At 43.0% G+C, this 25579-nt stretch overlaps 1 protein-coding gene across 2 annotated transcripts in view; it reads right to left on the reverse strand.

Moving 5' to 3' along the window:
- Positions 1-16270: 16270 nt before the first annotated feature.
- The window catches only part of zmynd19 (zinc finger, MYND-type containing 19), a 28789-nt gene continuing 19480 nt past the window's right edge, over positions 16271-25579 (reverse strand). Inside the window, exons 5-6 of one of the 2 annotated variants that reach the window (XM_084324648.1) lie at positions 19288-19468; positions 16271-16481 (exon numbers count right to left, since the gene is read on the reverse strand). In XM_084324648.1, the coding sequence (XP_084180774.1) occupies positions 16338-16481; positions 19288-19468 (325 nt within the window). In that variant the 3' untranslated portion in view covers positions 16271-16337. The remainder of the gene's footprint in view (positions 16482-19287; positions 19469-25579) is intronic. The other variant, XM_084324647.1, reaches the window with a different exon arrangement.

Genomic DNA, 25579 nt, shown 5'->3' on the forward strand with positions numbered 1-25579 from the left:
GCCCCCATCGCTTCCTGATTCTACTGTGCAGGCGCACCAACCGACCTGTAGGAGTCGCTGTCCACAACGCCCGATCCCCACCCATCAGTTTCCCACCCCCTAATACTGCCAATGTGTATTAGTACGGACGACCAGCTAAACTGAAAGCAATGTGGAGCGCTGGGCTCGAACAGGCGAACCCAGCGTCTCCAGTATTCGTGGTGAGCGCCTTGCCCACTGCACCCCTATTATTTGTATTACTGAATGAAACTGTAAACAGAGAGGCCTATTGGGATGCTAGATCCTAATGTGAAACACTGTGATTTACCTTACCTTGCTACATCTCTATCTTTTTTATGCTCGCTTATGCCTTTATTTTTTACTGTTGTGAAGCACTTTGAACTGCAACTTCTGTATGAAAAGTGCTATACAAATAAAGTTATTGTTATTATTATTATTATTATTATTATTATTATTATTATTATTATTATTATTATGAGAAATGCACTTACTGTCTTCTCCAGAGTCAGAGGAGAAGATAGATTATAGATACCAATCAGATTGCTCTTTGCGTTGAGTAGAAAGCTTTCCGGCTGCAAGCTAGCCTAGTTTAGCACAAAATGGAAGCAGATACGGACCAGCTAGTCAAGCAGTTGGCCAATAACACCTCTCCCGGAGTTTTAAGCTAGGCTAGTGGTCCGTATCCGCTTCCATTCATTTGTGCATTTCCTCTATGTGAGTTTGGGTCAATTCACTTCAAACTCAAATGGATTCCAAATGTAAAATTGCAGATTATTTGTATAGTGTTAATTCTCAACCCTGTCATTCTCAAGACATCCTTGTCATACCCAGAGGTTTTTCAGTGTTGGACTTTTGAAGAACAAGTCCCTGAATCAATTGAATTGAAAGGGACTTGACCATAACGCATGTGTAGGCTATTCAGGCTATTAACTACAGGGGTGTAAAGTACTTGAGTAATTGTAGTTCGTTACAATACTTAAGTACTGTTTTGGGGGATTTGTACTTTACTCTAGTATTATTAGGTTTGTATACTTGTACTTTTACTCAATTACATTTCAGGGGGGGAAAATGAAGGTTATCCTATAACCCTAGTTATGTGAGTACTGGCAAGCGTCTTGCTCGCCTTCTGGACAGCTCGTTCATACCTAATGTATACATTGAAAGTATTTCTCATGCACCTTACATCTATCCATCCACACCCACTTCCGGCTACGTATATAACCCCGTGGCGTGGCTGTGCTCCCCCTTCCGAGTCTGAGTTTCATTCGAAAGACAGTCAGGGGTCCTCAGGGCGCAAAGCAAGACGCTTGCCAGTACTCACATTATAACTAGGGTTATAGGATAACCTTTGTTATGTGTCGATACTGGCTACGCGGCTTGCTCGCCTTCTGGACAAATGGGCGGAGCAAGGCGCGTAGGCCCGATAACTGTACCCGCTGAGGTCCCCTTTACGACCACCAGAAAAACAGGGAGGGTCCTGGCCCTCACACTCATCGTAACGAGGAGCAGAGGGATAGAACACAGACTATGCGAAAAAAGGGTGCAGGACCCAAAAAACACACAAAGTTAGTACACCGTGTGAAAAAGCCAGCGTCTACCTCACCACGCATCCTGCCCATTACCTAGCGGCGGGATGCAGAGGTGGTTCCAGCCCTATGGACTGCACGAGCAACGGGGCTCTCTGTCAGGTCCATGAGCTAGAACCCGACCAAAGGGACCTGGTGAGGACAACGAGGCTGTGGCATACGTGTCCTCCCCAGGCATTGTTTGCGACACCACCTCCCCTTCGTTAGGACCACAGAGTTCCACGTTCTAACGAATCGTTGACTGGTAGGTGGGGGTTCAGGATGAGTCCTGAGTCTCTGACGCAGCCGCTCCTCTATAACTAGGACGACGACACTGGCCACTGGCATACCAGGGAGACATCCACTCCTTGAAGAGGATTGCTCCTTTAACCCAGGCTGACAGGTTCCTTAGCGAGAGCATGGCTCGACCGTGCCTGGAGGACCATGAACCACACAGGGGGCGCTTAGAGGGGCTGACTGCTTAAAAACAGTACCTCGATGGCCCCCCGTGATGTCAGGTCCGCCCCGTTATTTCCTCCTAGAAATGCACAGGGCCTTCAGGCTGACAGGTTCCTTAGTAAGAGCAGAGCTTGACCTGGCGGACACCGGGCTAGACTGAACCGGTCCGGCGCGACCGGAATGAGTCCTGGGTCCCCAACGCTGCCGCACCGCTTTTAAAACCGGTATTCCAGGCGGGGGTGCATGTTTAACCGTAAACCACAGGGGGGGGGCGCTACCGGGACTGACTGCTCAAAAGCAGCTCCACGGTGGCCCACCCGCCGGGTGGGAAACCCCCTGTGACGTTCGATCTGCCCCGTCATTTTCACACGGAGACTCCTTAGCAAGAGCAGAGCTCGACTGTGACAGACAGTGACAGTCTCAAATGCTGGTGCCACTCTTCAGCCATCTTCCGGAGGAACTCTCGCCGGTCTGAAGAAACTCTGTGACGCGCAGCAAGCACCAATCTCTTCCTTGCTTTCCTTTAGTCCGTCTGGGGAAGAGAGAACAAAGCTTGGACTGCCGTCTCTCTTCCTCCAGTTGCATCTCGCGGCGTCTGGGTTGCTAGGCCCGACACGCCGCGAGGAATCGGATGGTGGCCCCATGAAGACGCAGCCTCCAGGCTGAACTCTGCGGGGACACGAGGGCCGGGGGTCCTCCTCACACGAGAGGGGCCCGCCACGGCCTCCGGCCAGCTCAAACTCCCCACTGCATGCAGCGAGGGCTCACCTGACTGCCATGACAGCCGGTCCAGGGAGCCCCCGCGATGAGCAAAAAGGTTGATGAGAAAAAAAGGTTTTTACTGTTACTTTCTAGTACTTTAAGTACATTTAAAAGTAGTACTTTTAGACTTTTACTCAAGTGTGTTTTTAGCCAGATACTCTGACTTTTACTTGAGTACGATTTTGAGACGGTACACAGTAAATTTCACACAGTAAATTTTACTCAAACTGAGTACATTTGACTCCAACTGAGTAAAATTTTGCTCACTTGGGCTCAAATGGACTCAGTTTGAGTAAAATTTACTCTGCGAAATTTACTGTGTACCCATACTTTCACTTACATATCATTTCTGGGTACTTTTACACCCCTGATTAACTATACAATTACAACTGAGCACCTCGGACGAAGAACCATATAAGTCCATTTTAAGTTTTCAGAGGAACAATGTTTTCAAATGTTATTATCTAAAGATGGTAAGTATTGTGTTCATTCATAATTAAAGACAGTAGAGCGTGAGTACTTTATTATCTAAAGATGGTAAGTTAAGTTATAGTGTTGTGTTCAGTTATAGTAAAAGAGGAGTACTTTCTTGTGATACATCACATTCACACTCCAAGTGATTTAAATTAACTTCACAACTGCAAATACATGGGCTGTCCAGACATTTTCTAAATGGACTTACATGGTTCTTCAGTGCAAGGGTTCAATTATCTTAGTCATGCAAAACATTCCAAAATGGACGTATACAATATAGTTCTTCTAAATACTTGAGTCAAGTGATTGGCTGATTGGCGTACATAGCAGCAAACCAAGCGCTGTCTTGGTCTTCTTCCATTTCTAACAGGTGGAGAAGTCCGTCAAGCAGGCTGGGGAGGGAGGGGCTACCCAGCACCAGAGCATGTCCGTCTTCCTCTGTTACAAAGCAACTCAGTGCAAAACAAGCTGCCTGGCCTGCCTCAGGCCCGGACAACTCACTCAACATGGCCTGAAGACCAAGGACCTGGGAAAGTCAAGGCAGGAACAAGATTCTTGTCAATCGATCAATCAATCAATCAAATATGTCTGTCTGTCTGTCTGTCTGTCTGTCTGTCTGTCTGTCTGTCTGTCTGTCTGTCTGTCTGTCTGTCTGTCTGTCTGTCTGACTGTCTGTCTGTCTGTCTGTCTGTCTGTCTGTCTGTCTGTCTATCTATCTATCTATCTATCTATCTATCAGTCTATCCATTCATTCATCCTTTCATCCATATATTTAAGCAATAACTCACGACAGGCCATGGTGGTTATTACAGTTTTTCTCAATTGCTTTGGTGCATTTCTCTGATCAGAATTAAAGTTCTCATAACTGTTAGTGCATTTCTCAAAACAATTAGTACAAACTGGAAAACCTAGGTGATAACCTGCAGAAGCGTGTCACTTGCTCAAAATGGATAATTCATTCCTCAAAAGCAAGTATTCATGTCAATGAAAGTGTCACTGTCATCAAAATGAAAAGTCCTGACACCATTGTTTATGAACAAGATAGTCAAATGGCTTTGCCATGTTTTCGTTATGACAGTTCACTCTGTAAGTGTTTTCCAATGCAAAAAAAGTCAGATCTTGGTGACACTTTCTGAAAATGCTCAAGACAGCACTATACACTATTTGCACAGCCATTTGAAATCTACAATTACACATTGCTGTATTTAGTGAGGTAAATGAGTACAAGACACGTATGTTTCACATTTTTACTGCATATGCTCTTTGCAATTTTAATTTGTTCACAGCATTGTGCAAAAGAAAAATACAAACAAAATGTACAACAAACATAAGAAACACCCTTTGGCCTTTGGGTAGAGCTGTGCACAACTGTAAACAATATTGCAGTACATATTGGAACTGAATTGGAACATACAACATACACAGTACTGTAAATCATTCATTCACATCCAGACGTTCCTGTCTGTCTGGCTATTGGATTCAGGAATGGGGAGTAGGGAGGGAGATATTCCACCAGCATCCTTTCATGTGCTGCAAACCACTGTGTGACCAGAATTGCGTGGTGAAAACGCACATTATCCCATACAACAATGTACTTGGTCAGATGGTCGCCATTTAGACCCCTCTCATTCTCAGGGATTATGTCCCTGTAAAGTGTCTAAAAAAGTCAGCAGATGTTGTGTGTTGTATGGACCAATGAGGGGCATATGGGTGAGGACGCCGTTTTCTGAGATGGCTGCACACATTGTAATATTCCCTCCTCGTTGGCCTGGGACATCAGTGGTTGCTTTCTGTCCAATGCGATTCCTTCCACGCCTTCTACCTTTTGCCAGATTGAAACCCGCCTCATCAACATATATGAATGTGTGCAGCGATTCCCTGGCATCCAGCTCCATTCAGGGGAAAAAATATAAAGAAATGTATAAAATTAGCTTGAAGGATTTTGACAACTAGTTCAACATATTTGTATGTAATGACTCAAGCAATGAAATGAGGACTATTAGTTTTATAGGGAATGACTATTCAGCAGTCATAAGTATAGTTCATTTTGACTGACATGACCTAAGCAAATGATAATGTTATAAAACAGCAGAGAATTGTATGAAAGCAATTGATGCATGTCCAAAAGCATTTGCAATTTGTTCGGAGGAATGAGAAACTGCTACTATGATGTGCACAAATTACAAAATGTTGTGGAGGTTGAACTAACAGTTATGAGAACTTTAATTCTGATCAGAGAAATGCACCAAAGCAATTGAGAAAAACTGTATATCACAGCTAAGGGGCGTAGTTCGGGGTTGACAGCCCCTTAGCTGTGATATAATAACACACTTCAATTTAAATGTTTATGTTTAGTAGATTTCTATTAGTAAATAATAATGTTCAAAATAAATAGGCCCTCCTGGCTGCCTGCACTTCAAGGTGGTTGCTATGCAACATACATACTAACAACAAGCTGGTATTTAATTTTTCATAGTCGGGCAGATATGCCAACTATTTACCAAGGCCAAACAGTTTTAATGTACGACCTAGGACCATTATTATACAGTTTAAAAATATATTTTCAGGCGAGAATGTACCCATTTAGACAGTTTGTCCAAATAACGGCTGTTTGTAAATTTGCTCCAACGTTGCTCCAACAAGGCTACGTTTTTTTCCCTCTGACGCGGAGTGATACTGACTTGTGAAAAGGAATTAGAATCATAGCTGTGGATTTACGCTCATTATCAATCAATCAATCCGATTTATTTATATAGCACATTTAACATGACACGTGTCAACCAAAGTGCTGTACAGAGGGTAGATACATAGATACATAATGACAACAATCACACTCCGTTTTATGGGAGGGCACACAGGCAGCACACAGGAAAACGGGGCATGAGTCAGTGAACGGGAAAGGCTAGTAGGTAGAAGTGGGTTTTGAGCCTAGATTTGAAGGCATCTATCGAGGGGGCAAACCTAATGGAGGTGGGGATGCTGTTCCACAGTTCAGGGGCTGCGACAGCAAAGGCACGGCCCCCCCTGAGCTTGAGGTTAGACCTCCGGACTGTCGGGAGCCTCTGATCGGCTGACCTGAGGGACCTGGTGTTGGAATAGGGGGATAGGAGGTCTGAGATGTAGGAGGGGGGGGTGACCATTAACTCATTGACTGTCATAAGCTTTCGCCATCTTTACTAAATGGCGCCAGTGTTGACCATTTTTGCGATGTTTGTAGACCCATCGTGTGTTCTGTATTATAGCTATGGAGACAATAGTATGGCTCATTTGACAGGCATTGTTCATAGTCCATTACTGACTAATTAGTTCATTTCTACACACTATAGTTTGTTACACGCTAAACATCGCCCCATTTCCAGAATAATCCAGTATTTTTCCATAGATCGCGAGATATGACACATTATATGCAATAAGCCCAAATCGTTATGGTTGATCGCCTGAAGCTCCAAATCAAAGGTATATACCAGTGGTCACCAACCTTTTTAAGCCCAATATCACTTTTTTTTTTTTTGGTGAAGGCAAGATCTACCTATTGAAGCGTTGAGAGAAAAAGACAGCCAAGATTGTACTTTAAACTAAATGACTTTTATTTGCCTGTATTCTAATTACATGCAATGCTTTGGTCCAACATTAAAACGTCAAAGTAGAACTATTATGTACTTTCTCAGTCAGTGCTAAGTGCAGTCATCTTATGCAGCATCACTTTTCACATCAAAACAAAAGTAGAACTGTAATGTGGACTTTCTCATATTATTAACATTGACAAACATATTTACAATTAGCATTTTATAAAGTAGAACTGTAATGTGTACTTTCTCAGTCAGTGCTAAGTGCAGTCAGTGCTAAGTGCAGCATCAGTTTTCACATCAGAACAAAAGTAGAACTGTAATGTGGACTCTCATATTATTAACATTGACAAACATATTTACAATTAGCATTTTATAAAGTAGAACTGTAATGTGTACTTTCTCAGTCAGTGCTAAGTGCAGCATCACTTTTCACATCAAAACAAAAGTAGAACTGTAATGTTTACTTTCTCAGTCAGTGCTAAGTGCAGTCAGTGCTAAGTGCAGTCAGTGCTAAGTGCAGCATCATTTTCACATCAAAACAAAAGTAGAACTGTATGTGTACTTTCTCAGTCAGTGCTAAGTGCAGCATCACTTTTCACATCAAAACAAAAGTAGAACTGTAATGTGGACTCTCAGTGTAAGATCTAAAAAAAAGAAAAAAAAAAGAAAAAAAACATTTTTTTTTTTTTTAATTTTCATGGAAAGATCTACAGGGACAGTCTCAAAGATCGACCAGTCGATCAAGATCGACGGGTTGGTGACCACTGGTATATACCATGTACATATGTGCATTCACAAAATCATCAAGGGGGGGGGGGGGGGGGGGGGGTAGTTTTAACGCAAAACTGTGATTGCGTTTGTCAAGCATGTTTTACGTCCGGTAAAACACAAAACTCGGGTTTTGCCGTTCAACGCATGGCGAGATGTCGGGTATGGCAGAGAAAGAGTTAAGGGTTTTAAAAACAAATATGAGAACCTTAAAATATATCCTGTAGCGTACTGGAAGCCAATGAAGGAAGGCAAGGACATGGCTATGGCTATGAACCAATCAGATTGCTTGATTTGAGCTACCCGTTTAAAAAAAGCTATATTAGATCAGATTCAAACAAACAGATTTTTTACAACTATGAGTCATGGGAGCAGTTATTTCAAAATCTTCTGTCCATGTCTCACCAGCTGGTACATCTCTGCCACCGCCAGGATGAGGCCCCGGCCCGCCTCACCCCCACATAGACGGCCCACTGCAAACGCTGCCTTCGTTGAGGTGTCTATTCGCCACCAGATGAAAGAGAAAAAACACAGAACAATTGGAGCACATGAGTGTCCTTCCCCAGTGGTCTTTTACAGGACAGTAAGAAAGAACAGCTGTTCCCGAGGATACTGAGGAGACAGGCTACTGTGAGCTAACACCGAGAACACCTTGCACCTCTGTTACTCCTGGCATGAGATGCAGGTGTGTGTGTGTGTGTGTGTGTGTGTGTGTGTGTGTGTGTGTGTGTGTGTGTGTGTGTGTGTGTGTGTGTGTGTGTGTGTGTGTGTGTGTGTGTGTGTGTGTGTAAGTGTGTGTGTGTGTGTGTGTGTGTGTGTGTGTGTGTGTGTGTGTGTGTGTGTGTGTGTGTGTGTGTGTGAGAGAGAGAGTAAAAAGGACAGGAGACTTGGTGGATATAATGGAGTTTTACGTGACCCATATTCTCTCAGTCTAGCTTCATAGTAGCTCTGATGTTTATGTATGTATTTCGTATTTGACTGATGTATTGTGCTTTGTTCACCCAAATAAAAAAGTCCAATAAGTTCAATCAGTAGTGTTGTTCAATCAGTTGTATATTACTATCACACTTTACTGTTACATTTGCACTCTGGTTGGATGCCAAACTTCCTTTCGTTGGACTGTGCTGTATAATGAATGACAGTACGTTTGAATCTAATCGAATCTAGTGGTGAACATGAGCTGCTCTCGCTCTCAAAGCCAGAAACCATAGAAATGACACTTAAACCTGTGATGTCATCAGGTATAAAGTCTACTACTACTACTACTACTACTACTACTACTACTACTACCAACTACTACCACCACTACTACTACTACTACTACTACTACTACTACTACTACTACTACTACTACTACTACTACTACTACTACTACCAACTACTACCACCACTACTACTACTACTAGTTTCAGTTTATTTGTTAGAGAGGAACAACGTACATTAAGGAACATTTTATAAAATAGAATGTAAATGTACCCAATTGTAGCCAAAAGGCTACGGTAGTTTACATTGGCAGTCCCCCTGCCATTACTACTACTACTACTACTACCACCAATTACTACTACTACTACTACTACTACTACTACTACTACTACTACTACTACTACTACTACTACTACTACTACTACTACTACTACTACTACTACCACTACTACTACTACTATTACTACTATTACTACTACTCCTCCTCCTACTACTACTACTACCAACTACTACTACTACTACTACTACTACTACTACTACTACTACTACTACTACTACTACTGGGATTCTCTGGTTTTCCTCGTGGTGGCGGGGGCACCGGGAGATGGCACGGCCCGCAGGGGTGGCCCGTCGCCGTGCATGGCAATGTGAGTGGCGCGCGGGCTGTTTTGTGTTTTTCCTTCGGTCATGGCGTGCTTTATCGGGGCGTGCGTCTTGATTTTATGCCTGTTAATTTTATACTATATAGATAGTTATTTATAAGTTTATAAATAAGTATTTATTGTTATATTGTAGAAATGTGTGCATTTAAATGTCTGTAAAGTCTCTACGACATTGAAAATGAGGGTGACTGTTACGATTCAAGGTAGGAGTTGAGTCCAATAGTAGAAGGAAATAAGGAGACGGAGATGTGGTTGCTCTTCTCAAAAATACGTGTTCTTTTATTATCAGAATCACTAGAGCAAGATACTGTAACGATAACGAATAAGTAGCCAGGCTACAACTGAGGGTATATAAGGGAAAGAGAAACTAAATAATAACAGCAAAGACAAGAGGTCCCATTTCTTGTCCGTGGCCGACTGCTCGCAGTAGTTCTGTTGAAGATCCGACAACAGACAGAGAAACAAGGGATTACTATAAAGGCAAACTCCCAGCAAACCACACGCAGTAATTAGTGACAACAAACCACAGGTGACAGTCAATCAGCGCTAATTACAGAGAACAGGGTGAAGTACTCCAGAATGGCAGTAGGGTTTCCACTCCTGGGAGAGGACAGAAACCCAGAATGTTACAGATGACCTCAATGGACCTATCTCAAACCCTGCCCTCTTTTCTTGATCCTCCAATAACAACTGTCGCTTGCCAAAGTTTGTCCGAGGCAAGCGACAGTTGTGATTGGAGGATCAAGAAAAGAGGGCAGGGTTTGAGATAGAAGGTTGATGATGATGACTACTACTGCTACTACTACAACAGTGCCTTTACTTAAGACCTGTAGGCATTTGCCGTGTGCTCTGACCTGTGTGGCTATGTGCCAGACATTGAACCAGTTTGCCCAGGGTGCTGGAGGCTGAGGGGTGGCTCAGCAGGGCTCGGCAGGCCGCCTCACAGACTGACAGCCGTGCCAGGATGAGGACGGCCAAGTTAACCAGAACTTCTGTCCCTTCCTCCAGCAGAGTCAGTAGGCTGACCACAACCTGTCTGAACACACCCTGGTCCCTGAGGAGCCACCCACGGCCAGCCTGGGTATCTACCTGTGGGGGGGGAGAGAGAGAGAGAGAGAGAGAGAGAGAGAGAGAGAGAGAGAGAGAGAGAGAGAGAGAGAGAGAGAGAGAGAGAGAGAGAGAGAGAGAGAGAGAGAGAAGAGTCAGTGTGCAGTATTAGCTGCACAATATGTTGACTATTGTCAAACACTAAGGGAGACAAGCTCTGAGTAATTACATCTGTAGAAGTATTACCAGCTTCCCGTTCTATTCTACCTACTGGACTCATTCCTTCCATACATTATAGATAACTGCTCTGTTCTGTATAGTTGTGTTATTGTTATTTAATGGCTTTTTATTATATTGTATTTTATATGCTCTTGATCTGTTGATATTTGCATATTATAGCACATTACAGCATATTTATAGTTAATTATCTGTTCATGTGTATTATATTTTCTGTACTGCTTTGGTAATAGGTTTCTCCTCTGCCAAAATAATATTTTGAATTTGAGAGATGGGGGGAGGGCAGTTACAAGAGGGTTGTGTCTCCAAAACATATTCATGCACATTGATATTCATAGACAAGTGCACAGTGGACACAGGCATGCGTGAATGCACACACATACCTACACTCTCACACACACACACACACACACACACACACACACACACACACACACACACACTACACACACACAAACATACACACACACACAACCATCTCTCTCAGATAATAGATTGTACTAACTAATAGATTCATACACAGCTCTTTGGTTCATGACTATATATACATACCAGTGATGCCATGGCTCCAGCAGCATTGATCAGGACGTCTGGCTCCTCTGTGGTCAGGAGTTCTCCCAAAGCCCCCACCAGACATGAGCCTCCACCCTCCTCCAGATCTGTGGCCTGGAGCTCCGTCACCACCTCCTCTCCTTCTGCCAGGACTCCAAGGAGACAGGCCGCGGCGCTGCTACGCCTGAGCGGCAGAAGACAACAACATCATCCACCTCGCACGTGATTTATGAGGCCTACAAGCCTGGGTTGTCACATGGTAAAAGGATGGCATTAATAGGCTACTGAGATTTATGTGCACCTCAGAGCTATGTATACGGTTATATAGACTAAACAGCAGTGCACAGGATTGTCTTTGAGATGTCTCAGTCAAGTGAGGAATATCCAAAGGCTGTATCTATAATGCTTATATTTCATATTTATAGATCAGTCCTTATTGATGTTCAGGGTTCAAAGAGGGGGTCTTTGTTTTATGTGTATATGCATTTCTCACCTGCTCGGCACACAAGGGCATACACTGGAGGATGGAGTGTTCCAAGATATTGCAATGCACTCTTTAACATGAAAGATTATGTGCATTGGCTGTAATCATACTATTTGCTCAGGCATGACTGGCTAGCCCTGATCGCTGCTCAGCCAGGAGCGACATGGATATACTTGAATAAACACAAAATGCCACTGTGACCTGCATAGTCCGGTGGCTTAAATTCTTACTTAGGCTAGAATTGATTCCACGTGCTGGAGGTATCACACACAAAACCTGAAACTACCTTGGCTCCTGTGTCTCAAAAGTCCCAAGCACTCACCTTGGGTCAGTGGATCTGAGGAGGTGACCGAGTCTACACACGTAGTCCTGTGTCTTAGAGGAGTGTAGGATCTCTTCTACAGCCTGTCGCTTGGTCTCCTCCTGTGCGGAGCTCCTCAAAGTCTCCAGCGCTGCTAGCGCATGGCTGAGCTCCGTGCACAGCAGCCTGGACAGAAGGCTCTCTGGGAAGCAGCAGCCAGGACAAGACATCCGGCACTTCTGGGCATCGACGGGCGTTAGGATCGCAGACATCCTGGAGCAACGGCAGAGGTATTCCACAGAATCCAAAAGCAGTAATCTTCAATTCTATACAAGATAGAACACTATTTTGAATTCTGTGAGTGATATACCCCTAAATAAAAAGGCATCTGGGATGTCGAGCCACAACAAAAACCCCTTTGATGTTCCTGCACTGCCTTGTTTTTGCCGTCTTGAAGTTCTCTCTGCAGATTGTGAGGGTGCTTCCTTGAGGGAGTCTGGAAGACTTTGACAGGAGGGAGGCGAGTGGAGGGGATAGGCCCAATAAAAGTCACAGGTCCTGAATGCTCGTTTCTCTTGAGGTTGCAGTGCCAGCCCACTGGTTACCGTGGGGACCTTGGCTAAAGGTTATCCATGCCATTTAACTTAGGCACATATTAAACGGCCTGTGCAGGCTGTCTTTACAGGTCTTCCACTGAATGTGGACACATGAACGAAAGCGTCAAGCAGTTTAAAAATGTGTAAAGGGGCACTTCACTAAAAAACAATGCTGATTTATTTTGCACATAATCTCACACATCCATAAACTCTAAAACAGTTTTGCACATTAATTTAGTTTTGAGTTATTATTATTGAGAGTAAATGAGTTTGAATGTGGTGATGTCATCGGGGACATTGGATCCTTGTGTCGTTAATTACAGGTCCATGAAATTATTTGGTAGCAGTCCCTATAAGACAAGGTATTGCTATTTTTTTGCCATCTACATCATTCCATGGAGCTGTAATTAACACAACGGAAGGATTAAATGTCCCTGATGACATCACTGGTGGCCATATTCAAACAAATTTACTATCAATAACTGTCAAACTAAATGAATGTGTGCAAAACGGTTTAGTTTGGATGTGTGTGAGATTATGTGCAAAATAAATCAGCATTGTTTTTTGGTGAAGTGCCCCTTTAAGGGACAAGAGAGAAGGAAAAGTACAGTATAAGAATTACAGTAGTAGAACGATTGTGATTAATTGGTATACATTTTGAAATATTGATAATCAATATTAATCCAATTTGTTTCTCAATTGAATACATTTGTAGTCGATCGAACGCTGCAGATACCTTGACTGAATTTCATTTGATCAAACCAGGTCAAATCTTTGCCTAAAAAATTTGAATTGAACCATTGTTCACTTGAATAAATATACCCCTAATGTTAACAGCCCTCTAGGACTAAACATTTATAAATTGACATTAAAGGTAGAATCTATAAGGCAGTCAAACAGTGACATCCACACAAAGATAGTCCAGATGGAGTACTTTGTTTACAATATTTTGTTTTGGTATGGTGTGGGTATAGGGAAGGGGCTGCTAATGATGGCCAAACCTCAGGTTCTGCTGAGACTGGTCTGGAGACTTTGACTGTACTGTATAAATGACTATATAGCTATAGAATGGTATATCAATTATATATAGCTATAATACATTATATAAGTATATAGTAACTTTTTATACTGTGAATTTCTCCAGACCTCTTGACAGAGGTGCGGCCAGCATTGGAGCCCTTCCTCAACTCCAAAACAGACCAAAAGACAAAAACTAAAATAAATGACCAAGAGGGTCTCTTTTGCCTAGACATCACCGTTTGACAGGATTAGACTTTTACCTTTCAAATGTATAGGCCATTCAGTTCATCCAAAAAGCACACAATCCATGTCAATAGACTTCTATTAGCATGCTGCTATAATTTATTTTCTGCTTCCAATATCTCAACAGAAAACGGCAGGGCCGGCGCGCCAGATCACGTAACTGCACTGCAGTGCAACGCAGACGTCCCGGGTTCGACTCCCGGACCCCTTTGCTGCATGTCTTCCCCCCATATCTTCTCCCAACCTTCCTCTCTGCCGGTCCTGTCCAAAATAAAGCAATAAAATGCCAACGAATTAAAATTTAAATAAACGGCAGGCCCAAGTGCTTTTTGGATGGACCGAAAGGACAAATGAAAATAGAGACTTAAACATTTTAATATACCATTTGCACTACAACATTTCAGTCACTTTAAAAGCACTTAAAACCCATAAGGCAGCCTCCTCCGTGGACCAACAAGCTCAACATTTTATTCTTTTATTTTATTTAGTCAGTTTACAGTGAAAAGAGAAGGTCAGTTAGACCCCGACTGTACTTCCATTCATATACTGTAGCTCTTTATTTCTAGGTGATTAATGCTTATATTCTTAAAAAACAAAGATTGGAGACACCCAACGATCCATACTCACCCCCCGCCCCCCAATCATACCCCACCCCTCCAAATTGCCATCATCCCCTCTATGACAAAAGACGCTTTAACATGGGAGTCAACATTTCAGTGCGCATTGTTGAAAACCCGTCCTCATCATACATACATACAAAATAAACAATCAACAAGTCGCATGTAAGTCCCATCTGTGTTACATGCTTATATGCGAGTGTACTGTACACCTGGACTCATCACCTAAAAACACAACAGGATGACACACATGGAGCAGTTGTGCAATTGACCTCTCTCTCGATCTCGAGCCCCGCCCTCCTTTCTTGCGATAGGAAGATCAAGGAAAAGAGGGAGGTGCTTTGAGATAGGTCCATTGTGATTAATACACTGAGGAGGCAAGCGGCCGGGTGGGGTCGAGTTGACACGGAACGATTTTATTTAAATGACTTGGAAGTGCTTAAGGGGGGGGGGGGGGGGGGGGGGGCAGGATTTTGATACCAGGCGGTTTTCGTACAAACGGTCTCCTCTGTAAAAGTCAACCTGGGTGTGTACAATGTCCAGGGGGTTGGGGGGGCAAGTTTATTTCATTCCCAAGGATGTCCCTCACATAGGAGCACTTTAGTGATGGTGGCTGTGGAAGGTCAAGTCGTCTCGCCACGATGCCAGAGGGACTCACTCATTTCCATTCATTCAGAAGCAGGACGTTTTCCACACAGGAAAAAGGCGCAAAAACCCCTACGAGTGATCCAATCGCCGTCACCCCCCCCCCCCCCCCCCTCCAACAAAAAAAAATACAAAGTGACAGAAGGAACAAAGAACCAAAAATAATTATAATTATAATCATACATTAAACAACCCACCCCAACGTCCACCACTTCATCATAAATGTCCTTCAGTCCATAATGGCAGCACACGCACGTGTACACTACACACACACACATATTATACATACATACATACATACATACACACACACACACAATACTGGTAGTGTGATTGGATCAGCACAGTAAAATCTACATCTGCTGCATGTTGGTGTTGGTTGGTCTCCGTACAGCTGAGGGCAGGAGTTGACTGCGACGATGGGGACCTACGTGCGCCAGAGGTCCAAAGGGATGGAGCGTGTACAGGTCCATGTCCTTCCATTGTACCGGTTCAACAACAGGTACCCCTCCCCTGTGTGTGTGCACGAGCGCGCGCGCAAATATGGTTGGCGTCGTCAGAGCCAAGTTGCTGGGCGGAGGAAGATAAGCAGATGACGACAAACGACAACTCGTAGTCCCACTGTGGTCCAAAGAAGCTCGCAGGCCCGTTTGTTCTGTTGTAGCCGTGGACTACTTCTTCATTCATCCCCCTCCCCCTCCCTCCCTCCCTCCCACTCACATACATATCCATAGCAGCAGGTGGAGCTCGAGGGTTTCCTTCCTCGAGGAAAGAAAAACTAAACAAATAATAATAATAATAATAATAATAATAATATAATAATACATTTCCCATCATCCCCATCCGCATGGAAAGCAAGCTATGGAGATTTACCAGTTCTGGGAAGTAGCAGTTGTCCTCTTGTCAGCACCCCACCAAGCAACCAGCATGGTCCTCTGTCGTTAGTCTCTCGTCAGCACATTATTATTATTTTTTTCTCCATCTTGCACTTCGTCCGCCCTCCCCCCCTTCCGATCCCTACTCCCCCAAACCTTAGACCGGCCCTTCCCACCGACCTCCCACCCCGGTTCCCTCCCCCTCATCCTCCTCTCCCTGTCAAGGACGGATGGAGGATGGATGGAGGGCGGGGGAGATCATCGTTCGGGCTCCGACTCGAGTGCGAGGACCCGCTTGCGCTCGCGGCACTGCTTCTTGTGGGCGGGCCAGTCCCTCTGCTGACACTGGGAGCCGCAGTAGCGCGCCACCTGGCACCGTCCGCAGATGTTGAACTCTCGCAGCTGGAGACGAAAGAAGGACACGGTCAACATGGCAGCGTCCGACACACCCCAACAGTAACATGAGGAGTATGTGCACACAACACACCCCAACAGTAACATGATGAGTATGTGCACACAACACACCCCAACAAAAACATGATGCATGTGCACAACACACCCCAACAGTAACATGATGCATGTGCACAACAGCAGAAGGCAAAGACAAGCTCTGTATATAATGCTCTCGTAAATATCAGAGCTCAGTACTACAGGTTGGAAAAAGCACTGCAGGGATATATATGTCTGGTTTCCTAGGTCTGGATTACAGGATTCACTCTGTGACGTAATCCAACCTGTGGTGATATTTGTGAAAACTGAATTATCTATGCAGTGTTATCATTCACAGCTGAGAGGTAATACAGACACTTGAAATATGCCATCATAATTCTATATACACCAGGGCCCTCATTTATCAATAATGCGTAGAAAGTGTTCTATTTTCGTTCCTTAGCACGGACTTTAGAACACAGTAAAATTGGGATTGATCAAACGTGCGTACACAGGTCCTACGCACACCTGCTAGTACTCCGTGTTGATAAATGCCACTTGTTCTATGCTCCGCGCTCGTGCATGATTTTAAGTATTTGCATACAGAACCGCCCATAATTAACCATATATGGTAATGAAACACCCCCATGAAATGTGGAAAAATGGACTAAGCCGGGCAAACTATGACAAAAATAATAAAAGAATTTGTTCACAATAAAAAAAAAAAAAAGAGAAACTTCAATGAAAGAGTGAGATTGATCATGGAGGTCTAACCAACTAATTTAATGCACTGTCAAACCAAGGAGACTCAACGCGTGTTATGGGAGAAATACGTGACAGGCTGACGGACTTGATGTCGGATATCAACGACTCCCTAAAGACCATTGCTGCCTGGGCAGCGCAAAATACTAATAAAGACCATTAACCACTGTTTGGCGTTGGTGTCATTAATAACCATGCTGGAATATGAATGCCTTTTTTCGTTTCGTTCTTTTAAAGTTCTATTGGCTACCTGGTATAATATGATTTGTAGCGGCATACAATCTATTTTGTTGTTGGTATTAGGTAGCCTATATAAATTATATATAATAGCATAGCCTACAAATGCAACAGTAACTTGCGCATAACGCATGGCACAGAGCCCTGCGAAGCCTGCATACAGTAAACTAACTTTATCGATCTAACTGTTGTCCTTGTATCTTTACGCGTATGAAAACATTAAATAATATTTATAGGCTATAGGCCCTCGTTTGGCCATAATAGCCTATTCTCAAATGGCTATCCGCTGTGGGCTATCTCCTCGCTGACGGACCAGTATACCTATATCATATCATATTCCTATGTCTCCAAGGAATCGTGGGGCTCTGGGGAAGAAAGGTTGGGAACCCCTGCTATCCTTTATAATGTTATAGGCTATTTTATTTACAGTAGTCTATTTATGATTTTTTTCCATAGCCAGTCTCAGTTATGCTGTGGCTGAGATGGATCGGGATTAATGAAGCTGCTATAGGAGACTGCTTCTCGGCTACGAATTAAAGCCACGATTGAAAATAATGTACTTCCTTTCTTGACAATAGCCTATAACAATAATACGAGAGCATACAATAACCATGTAAGCCTATGTGATCAATGAAAACTTGAACTTGAATTCCCTGTGCGGGAGTTCACAAATAGGCTGTTGTCACAATGTAAATAGAAATCGGGTTTATTTAATGAATTGAAAACAGCATTGATATTACGTAAAAGCAAACTGGCAATAATAGAAAAGATGTTCAAAATAATCTAGTTCCGTTAAAACGCTAACGCTACCCTGAATACCTTGCATGGGTAGATTTACATAAAACTGCTCTTATGATCCTAGCTCTTGTCTGTATTGCTGCAGCGTTTTGGAGGTCGCTGTTCCATGTCTGACATGAGTCAGGTCTTGGGGGTTCCCGCAGCGGGATACCATTTCTGATGGCCAGATTATGGAGCACACTGCAAGCCATGATGATGTGGCAAACCTTTTCAGGTCGGTAATGCAGCGTGCCACCTGTGCCAAACAGGCAGAGCCATCGACCCTTCAGCAGGCAAATTGCATGCTCCACGGTGACTCTTGTGCACGAGTGTGCCCGGTTCTAGATGCGCTCCTGTTGGAACTTGGGGTTGATCAGAGGAGTCATCAGCCATGGCTTCAGTAGATAGCCCCGATCCCCTGCATTTAAGTGATATTTTAATTAGATACCCCAGTAATAACATTACAATTTAATTTAACTGGGTCGTGCGTTCCTCCCGGCCACCGGCAATGACTTATCAGCCAAATGCAACAATAAACCATGATGCATTCATTCGGAAAGACCTATTCCAAATGCTATTTATAGGGTTTGACAATAATTACACTAATGTCGCTATTTTATAATGAATTACGGGTCATACCGAACACGTCATTGTTGAAACTAATACACGAAAGCTTATTCTTATTCTACCGCTTGGCGCCATGTACGCACGGTCTGAGTTGTGCATAGATATACGCACAATCTCAAGCACACTTTCATGTTGATAAGTCCAACACTTTGCTTAGAAATTATCGTATGTACGGTTTACACATATCTGTGCGTACGCACCATTGATAAATGAGGGCCCAGGTCTTAATCTCCCACCTTGTAATAAGATCAGATATTAGCTTTGGACTATACACCCCCCACAGGGAGCCAAGTCACTTGAGTCCCAGAACAAAGCTTTATTTAGCAATACCCCCCCCCACACACACACACGCACACAAAAACATCCTGGTACATACCCTCCTCTCGATGAGCGAGCAGGGTGGGTAGTGACACTCGTAGTAGGTGCAGGAGCACTCCTCCTCCTCTACCAGCTCACCGTTGGCGTTGTAGTAACGCGTGCGACTCAACTCCAAGTACTGCTCCTCCACGGGATCTGCTGGCACCTGCTGGATGGCCAGCCAGTACAGGGACTGCTCCCTGGGAGAGAGGAGGGGGAGCAGGGGAGGACGTATTAGGAATGGAGGGAAAAGAGCCCCGAGTGTAATGTTACGATTAGGGCCATAGTCCGATAATCTGTCGGGTTGATATTTTTTTTTTCTTTTTTTTTTTTTTACTTACATTTTTATTTACATTTATAGACATACAACACTTAGACAATACTTAAAATGACATCAAACACATAACAATACACTGACATGGGTCCTTTGAATTCCTATGATATACGGCTGCGTTCAGCAGCCCAGACCCGCATAAGAGGGACCCCCCTCCCGCCATCCACCCCGAGAAATAGGACTCCCCCACATCCCAGGTCCGCCCCACGAGGGGCCGAGCACCAATGTTCCCTCAAAGAAAATATTCGGTCTGAGCAAACACTCAAACCTCCTGAGCAGACATCAGCAACTACTGAGCAACATACATCACCTGCCGATTAACCGGTTAGTTGATAAGCGGCGGTTTGTAAAAAATCTGAGAATCTTAATTTCCCTCAATGTCTAACATAAAAATCTATACATTTAGCTGATACACAGAAATAATAATCAAATATTTATTTGACCATTGATTGACGATACAGAGCAAAGTCCTTACTTTGGCGGCGGCGGTTACTATGGTAAAGCACTATGGACCCAACTATGACCACTGATAAAAACGTAACTACACTAGCATTATAAGACCTAAACATTGCTACCTACCATACAAGTGCATTGGTTTAGTGCACTTCCGGTTGCCACTGAGCGGAAATGTTTGTGCGGACCTGTTCTCCCAAACTGGTAAGCAAATGACTGTTTTTACGTTATTTTCATTTTTACGTTACTATTATTATTATTATTTTTTTTTTTTAAACATTGATCTTAACTGATCACTATGACTTTATTGCTTTTATCGTTATATATGCCTATAATTGTGTACAGCACTTTGAGCTACATGACATGTATGAAAGGTGCTTTATAAATACTTACTTACTTACTTACTAACTTTTGTCTTTTTAGGAGGCTGACTCGTCATTCTTTTATTAAGTGAATTATCATGCGACTTCAAGGGTGACCATATTGTGATTTTGTGAAGAGGACACTGCCTTCAGCCTCAAGATACTCGAAGTTTACTCAAAGATGCCTCATCATTTTAATATTTAAAGTAGGGCTGGGCGATATATCGAGTATACTCGATGTATCGCGGCTTGTTCTACATGATGTAGTAAATTACTATATCGTGAACATCGAGTATATGATGTCAAGTCGCGGCTGAGATGAGACTTGCTTTAGTGCATAGCTTGTCTGGCTCTCTCGCGCGTTCTCGCTCTCTCTACATTCAATGATTTAAAGTAGCCAAACATTACAGTATAAATACTAACTGGATAGTTGATGATATAAACATTTAATTTCATTATCTGAAATATTCTAAAATCATTAAGTCTGCTATAAGCCATTAGCCCTTTATGTGTGATTATTATTTTCTCACAGTGTGTATATATATATATATATATATATATATATGTGTGTGTGTGTTTGGCTAAAGTGGATAGAAAACACAGTACTGTGCAAAAGTCTTAGGCACCCAAGAGTTTTTATATAAATAGTCTTCGATGTAAATAAAAAGAAATTATTAGTGTGTCAGTAGACTACTCTTAGTACATTTTCATTAAATTGTTTTTTAAAGCATCTTAATGGTTTAACACTTTGGTTGCCTTGGGTTAAATTCATGATATACCATGTCGGCTCTATTTGTCTATGGAGAAGTACCCCTTCTTTGCATGGCTATAACTTTTTAAATTCTATTGCTACATTGCCATTATTAGGGCCCATTCAAAGTCCTATATGTATTGTTCATTGTGTAGCAACATTAAACTTTTTCATTCACATATTCATAGTAAAGTATGGTCTAATGTATAAGTATGTTTTCATCTCTTTCTGCAGCTTTCTCCAGAACGTGATCTATAGCCCCAAATGCATTATATTGATGACGCAATACAGTTTTATGGCAATCAGCGCGATATAAAAAATTCCAACTAGACGTACTTCTAGAAGTTACTACACGTCATCTGATGTTGACCGGATGGGCTAGGGGGCATTTATAATTCCGTGGGCAGCATTATACCAATCATCTAATGTGGGTAAAATGTTGATAATAGCAGTTAGTATCGAAGACGGTAACGTTACACGCTAAAACTCACCCCAGTCTCCGCGCGCCGTTGGGCGATCATCGTAGAGTAGAAATCTTATCATTATGGGATGTAGATTTACCCGGTCCATCTCCAGCTTGTATAATGGTATATACGTCCAAATCATGTTGTTTATCGAGTTATTGGCAATCGATCACTGTGTATTGTGACGAGCTAGAATGCCGGGACCTATAGCGAGTGCCCGGAAGTAATACGGACGTCCAGCACAACCTCTATGCCACTTCCTGTTTAAGCGATTGCGCCGATCGGCCACCAGATGGCGCTCCTGAACCGCCAGAGAGCTCAGTGGGTCCTCCTGGTGGATCTCAGGCCAGCGGAGGGGACATATGAATCCGATCGCAGATTTTTGAAATATTGATATAAGGACGCTGTACAGCGCCCTCCGGCAACTTGAGCATGGCCGGCAATGACGTCTAAACACGTTTCATGGCAGCCAAAGTGTTAATAATGCAAACATATGTTGCAGGGACTTATTATAATCATCATATTGGCGTGACTGTATGCATCAAAGGGTTAAATCAAGCATTTTTAAGTGCTTTAGAGGAATTGTCAAAATATCGCGATATATATCGTGTATCGTATACTAATTTAAAAGTGCACTATGCAGTTTCAGATTTGTTGCAATTAGTGTACTAAACTAATTTATTACACACATAATCCTTAGAATGATTGTATCATAAGCATCTTATCAAACCAAAACATCATTTTGAGGCATCAAAATAGTTTTCAATCATTTTCTTTCTCTCTCTGTATAGCTGCATTCTTCAATCAATTCTGTCAACTTTGCCATGACACAGAAACATATGGTCAAGCTTTGCACACGTTGCACTCCGCTTCCAATTAGTCTCGACCGGGACAATAAATTGGAAATTTTCTTTGCAGTTAATCTGTAATGTACATTTTTACGCTGGCATTGTGAGCCAGCAATGCTGGTCGGATCTGTCCGCTTCCTGCTCTGTTATGTGTGTGTCTGTGTGAGCGCAGTAGCGACGCCCACAAGGCACTGAAAGCGGGGCTTCTCTTGGTAACGTCACACGCAACAGGGTACCGTAGTATTCGTTGCAACACGCCAGTCAATTTAACACCATGCTTATTTTACACAAATGTTTGTGTGCGCGACAGATTTCAGATGTGCAATTAATCGGCGTGATAATTAAAATTAATGCAATGATTTTGACGGGCGCGATTAATTGCCATTTGCGCGTTTGTTTTAATGAGGCGGAACCAGTACCAATCGTCAGTCACTCTCCGTGTGGGGGGCCGCTGGCCTTACTACAGAGTACAGCACGGGAGCTCCGTGGGGCACTAGCAACGCCACATAGCTTAACTACATTTCTCAATAGTGTTGCTCCTTTTAACCAAGTAGCGTTCTTTGTAGTGTAGCTATTTTTAGACCCAAGTAGTTACTCGCTACTGCCCGGAGAAACTGGACTGCTAAATAAAGATTAAAGATCTAGCGTTGATGCTATTAAATGCTATCAACATTAGCTAAATAGCTAACAAACGAAATACAACGTATAGCATAGCTACAACACAGAATAACGTTAATACAATTACATGCATCATTGTTTACAATGAACGGGTGGGGCTAGTCAAAGGACTGGACACGGGGACAAGTTAAACATGAATTAATTTATTATAACAGGTAGTTTCGAGTCGTGCCTACGCACCACAGGGCTACTATTCTATTATATACGGCTTTGACGCTTCCTCGTCATCGTTGATTGCCTGTAGTAGCTGCATCCAACGTTAGTAGCTAACGTTAAAACTAACCTAAAGTTGGTTGTTCACCAACAATCTCAACATTTGTTTTATCATTAGCTCAAAAACACAGAACCGGACGAGACAAGTTGGCCGCTCATAGGTGCTGCTAGGATAATAACAACAATACTTCCGCTCCGGTCGGTGGGTGGGTTTCAAAATAAGTCTAAAACACCGGAAAAGACGTTTATTTTGTACAGCGTTTTCCTCCACGAGTACTCGAGTACATCATGTGATCAATCGATCTGGATTATTTTTGCCCATCCCTAGTTTATCTTGTGCTGAAGTCTCCATTCCAATAGAGATAGTATATATTTTGGTGTTTATTTGATTATTGTTTCACTGCCTTTTTATTTATTACGTTTCCACAGTTTTTTCCTCACTTTATTAACATTTTGTACATGGTACCGCAAGGTACATTAATAATACATGTACATGTTAAAAGGATGACACAAAAAGCCAGACCGAGGGCTTGTTTCCAGTTTCAGTTTGTTTTATAATAAACAATCAAACTGAGCATTTTTTTATTTAGGATATTTAAAATGTCTTCCAATGTTAAATAAAGGTTTATTGCACTTTGAAACGGTTTCCTTGCATTATTATGCTATTATTATATTAGTAAAAAAAAAAAAAAAAAATAAGTTAATTGAAAACGTTTGGGAAATACATTTCTCAACAAAAAAAATCTCAAAACCGCAATAATATCGCTTATCGCAATATTTTCTGGGACAATTAATCGCCCAGCAAAATGTGTTATCGTGACAGGCCTAACCCCACCCCACGCACACCGACCCCACAACACACAAGACCCCACTGGGCAAGACCCCCATAAGAGAAACCCCTCCCTCCCGCCATCCTCCCAGAGAGACAGAACACCCCCATATCCCGGAGCCGCGCACCCAGAGCCCCCACCCGACCGACAGGCCCCCGGCCCACGGGAACCCCAAGCCCAGGCCCACAGAAGGCCAGAGCACCACGCCTCAATGGCCCCCAGACCCCCCACGACCCCAAGCCCGGTGTCCCCCCGGCCCGGCGTCCAGACCGCCCAGGCCACGGCGGCCGAGGGCCCCAAGGAACCCCACCCCACCTGTAGGCGCCATAATGGAGGTCTCTTTATTATGATTCAGTATTCTAGTTTTGTTGTATTATTAGTCGTACTGTCACTTTAGGTGGTGGGCGTGCTCACGGGGGTGTGGAGCTAATGGGAGCGTCTTATGGAATTTCATTCACCTTTTCACGTTGACAGTTCACAGAGGTTTGACAGTTCTCGGAGAGAGGGGGTGAGAGTTAGGAGAGCATATTTTCTTTTGACCGCAATAACGCAATACCGCAAAGTGCAAATCGTATTTTGTTTGTCTCATGATGAAGCGAAAGAATAAATGCCTTAAAAGTATTTCCTGGACGTGGAACGGAGTTATTTCATGTCGCGCGTCAATTGTTTGAACTCCTTCGCTCAGCCCCTCGGCACTACCTGTCAATGACAGTATACTGCCGCAACACCACCTGTGTCGGGTTGATCTTAGTCCACCAGGACTTTGTTAGCCAATTGGGTGTTATTCTCTGAGAGATTACAAACATATCTCTGGTAAATACAACATTTCAAGAAGAGGTCCTTTGGCTTGATTGCATGTGGGAAAAGACATTTTACAGATTTGTCAATTAAATCAACTAATCGATTAGTCGACAAAGTCCTATGACTATTAGTCAGACTAGAGAGGAGCTGAAGACCAGTCCAGACCAACAACAGTGTGTTTTCACGATGCGCTAAATAAAGCTGCAGCTACATTGATCCGTCAATGAACGGATAGAAAATTTACGGAAGGTATTAGTCCGTTGGTTTATTTTTTTAATTAGAACATATCATCAACTCTGTCCAATAAATGGATATTATTAGTAATTTAAAATGAATTAAAAACAGACTTAAGACGGACAAACAGTGGATCAATGTAGCCGCATAACATTAAATATTAAAGTAAGCGATCTACAGATATTGAGCACCATTTTGTAAAATGTCCGGTGTCACTGGTAATACCGGTGTTGTCATGAGTTTATTAGTCATGGGAAATTTCATATCACCGCGGCAACCCTACACTGCACTTTCTTGGGTACGCAGCAACACACCCGCCAAGTGTGAAGTCGATGGAAGAACG

This window comes from Notolepis coatsorum (assembly GCF_963971535.1).
Source record: "Notolepis coatsorum genome assembly, chromosome: 11".
In the NCBI taxonomy this organism is placed as follows: Eukaryota; Metazoa; Chordata; class Actinopteri; order Aulopiformes; family Paralepididae; genus Notolepis; species Notolepis coatsorum.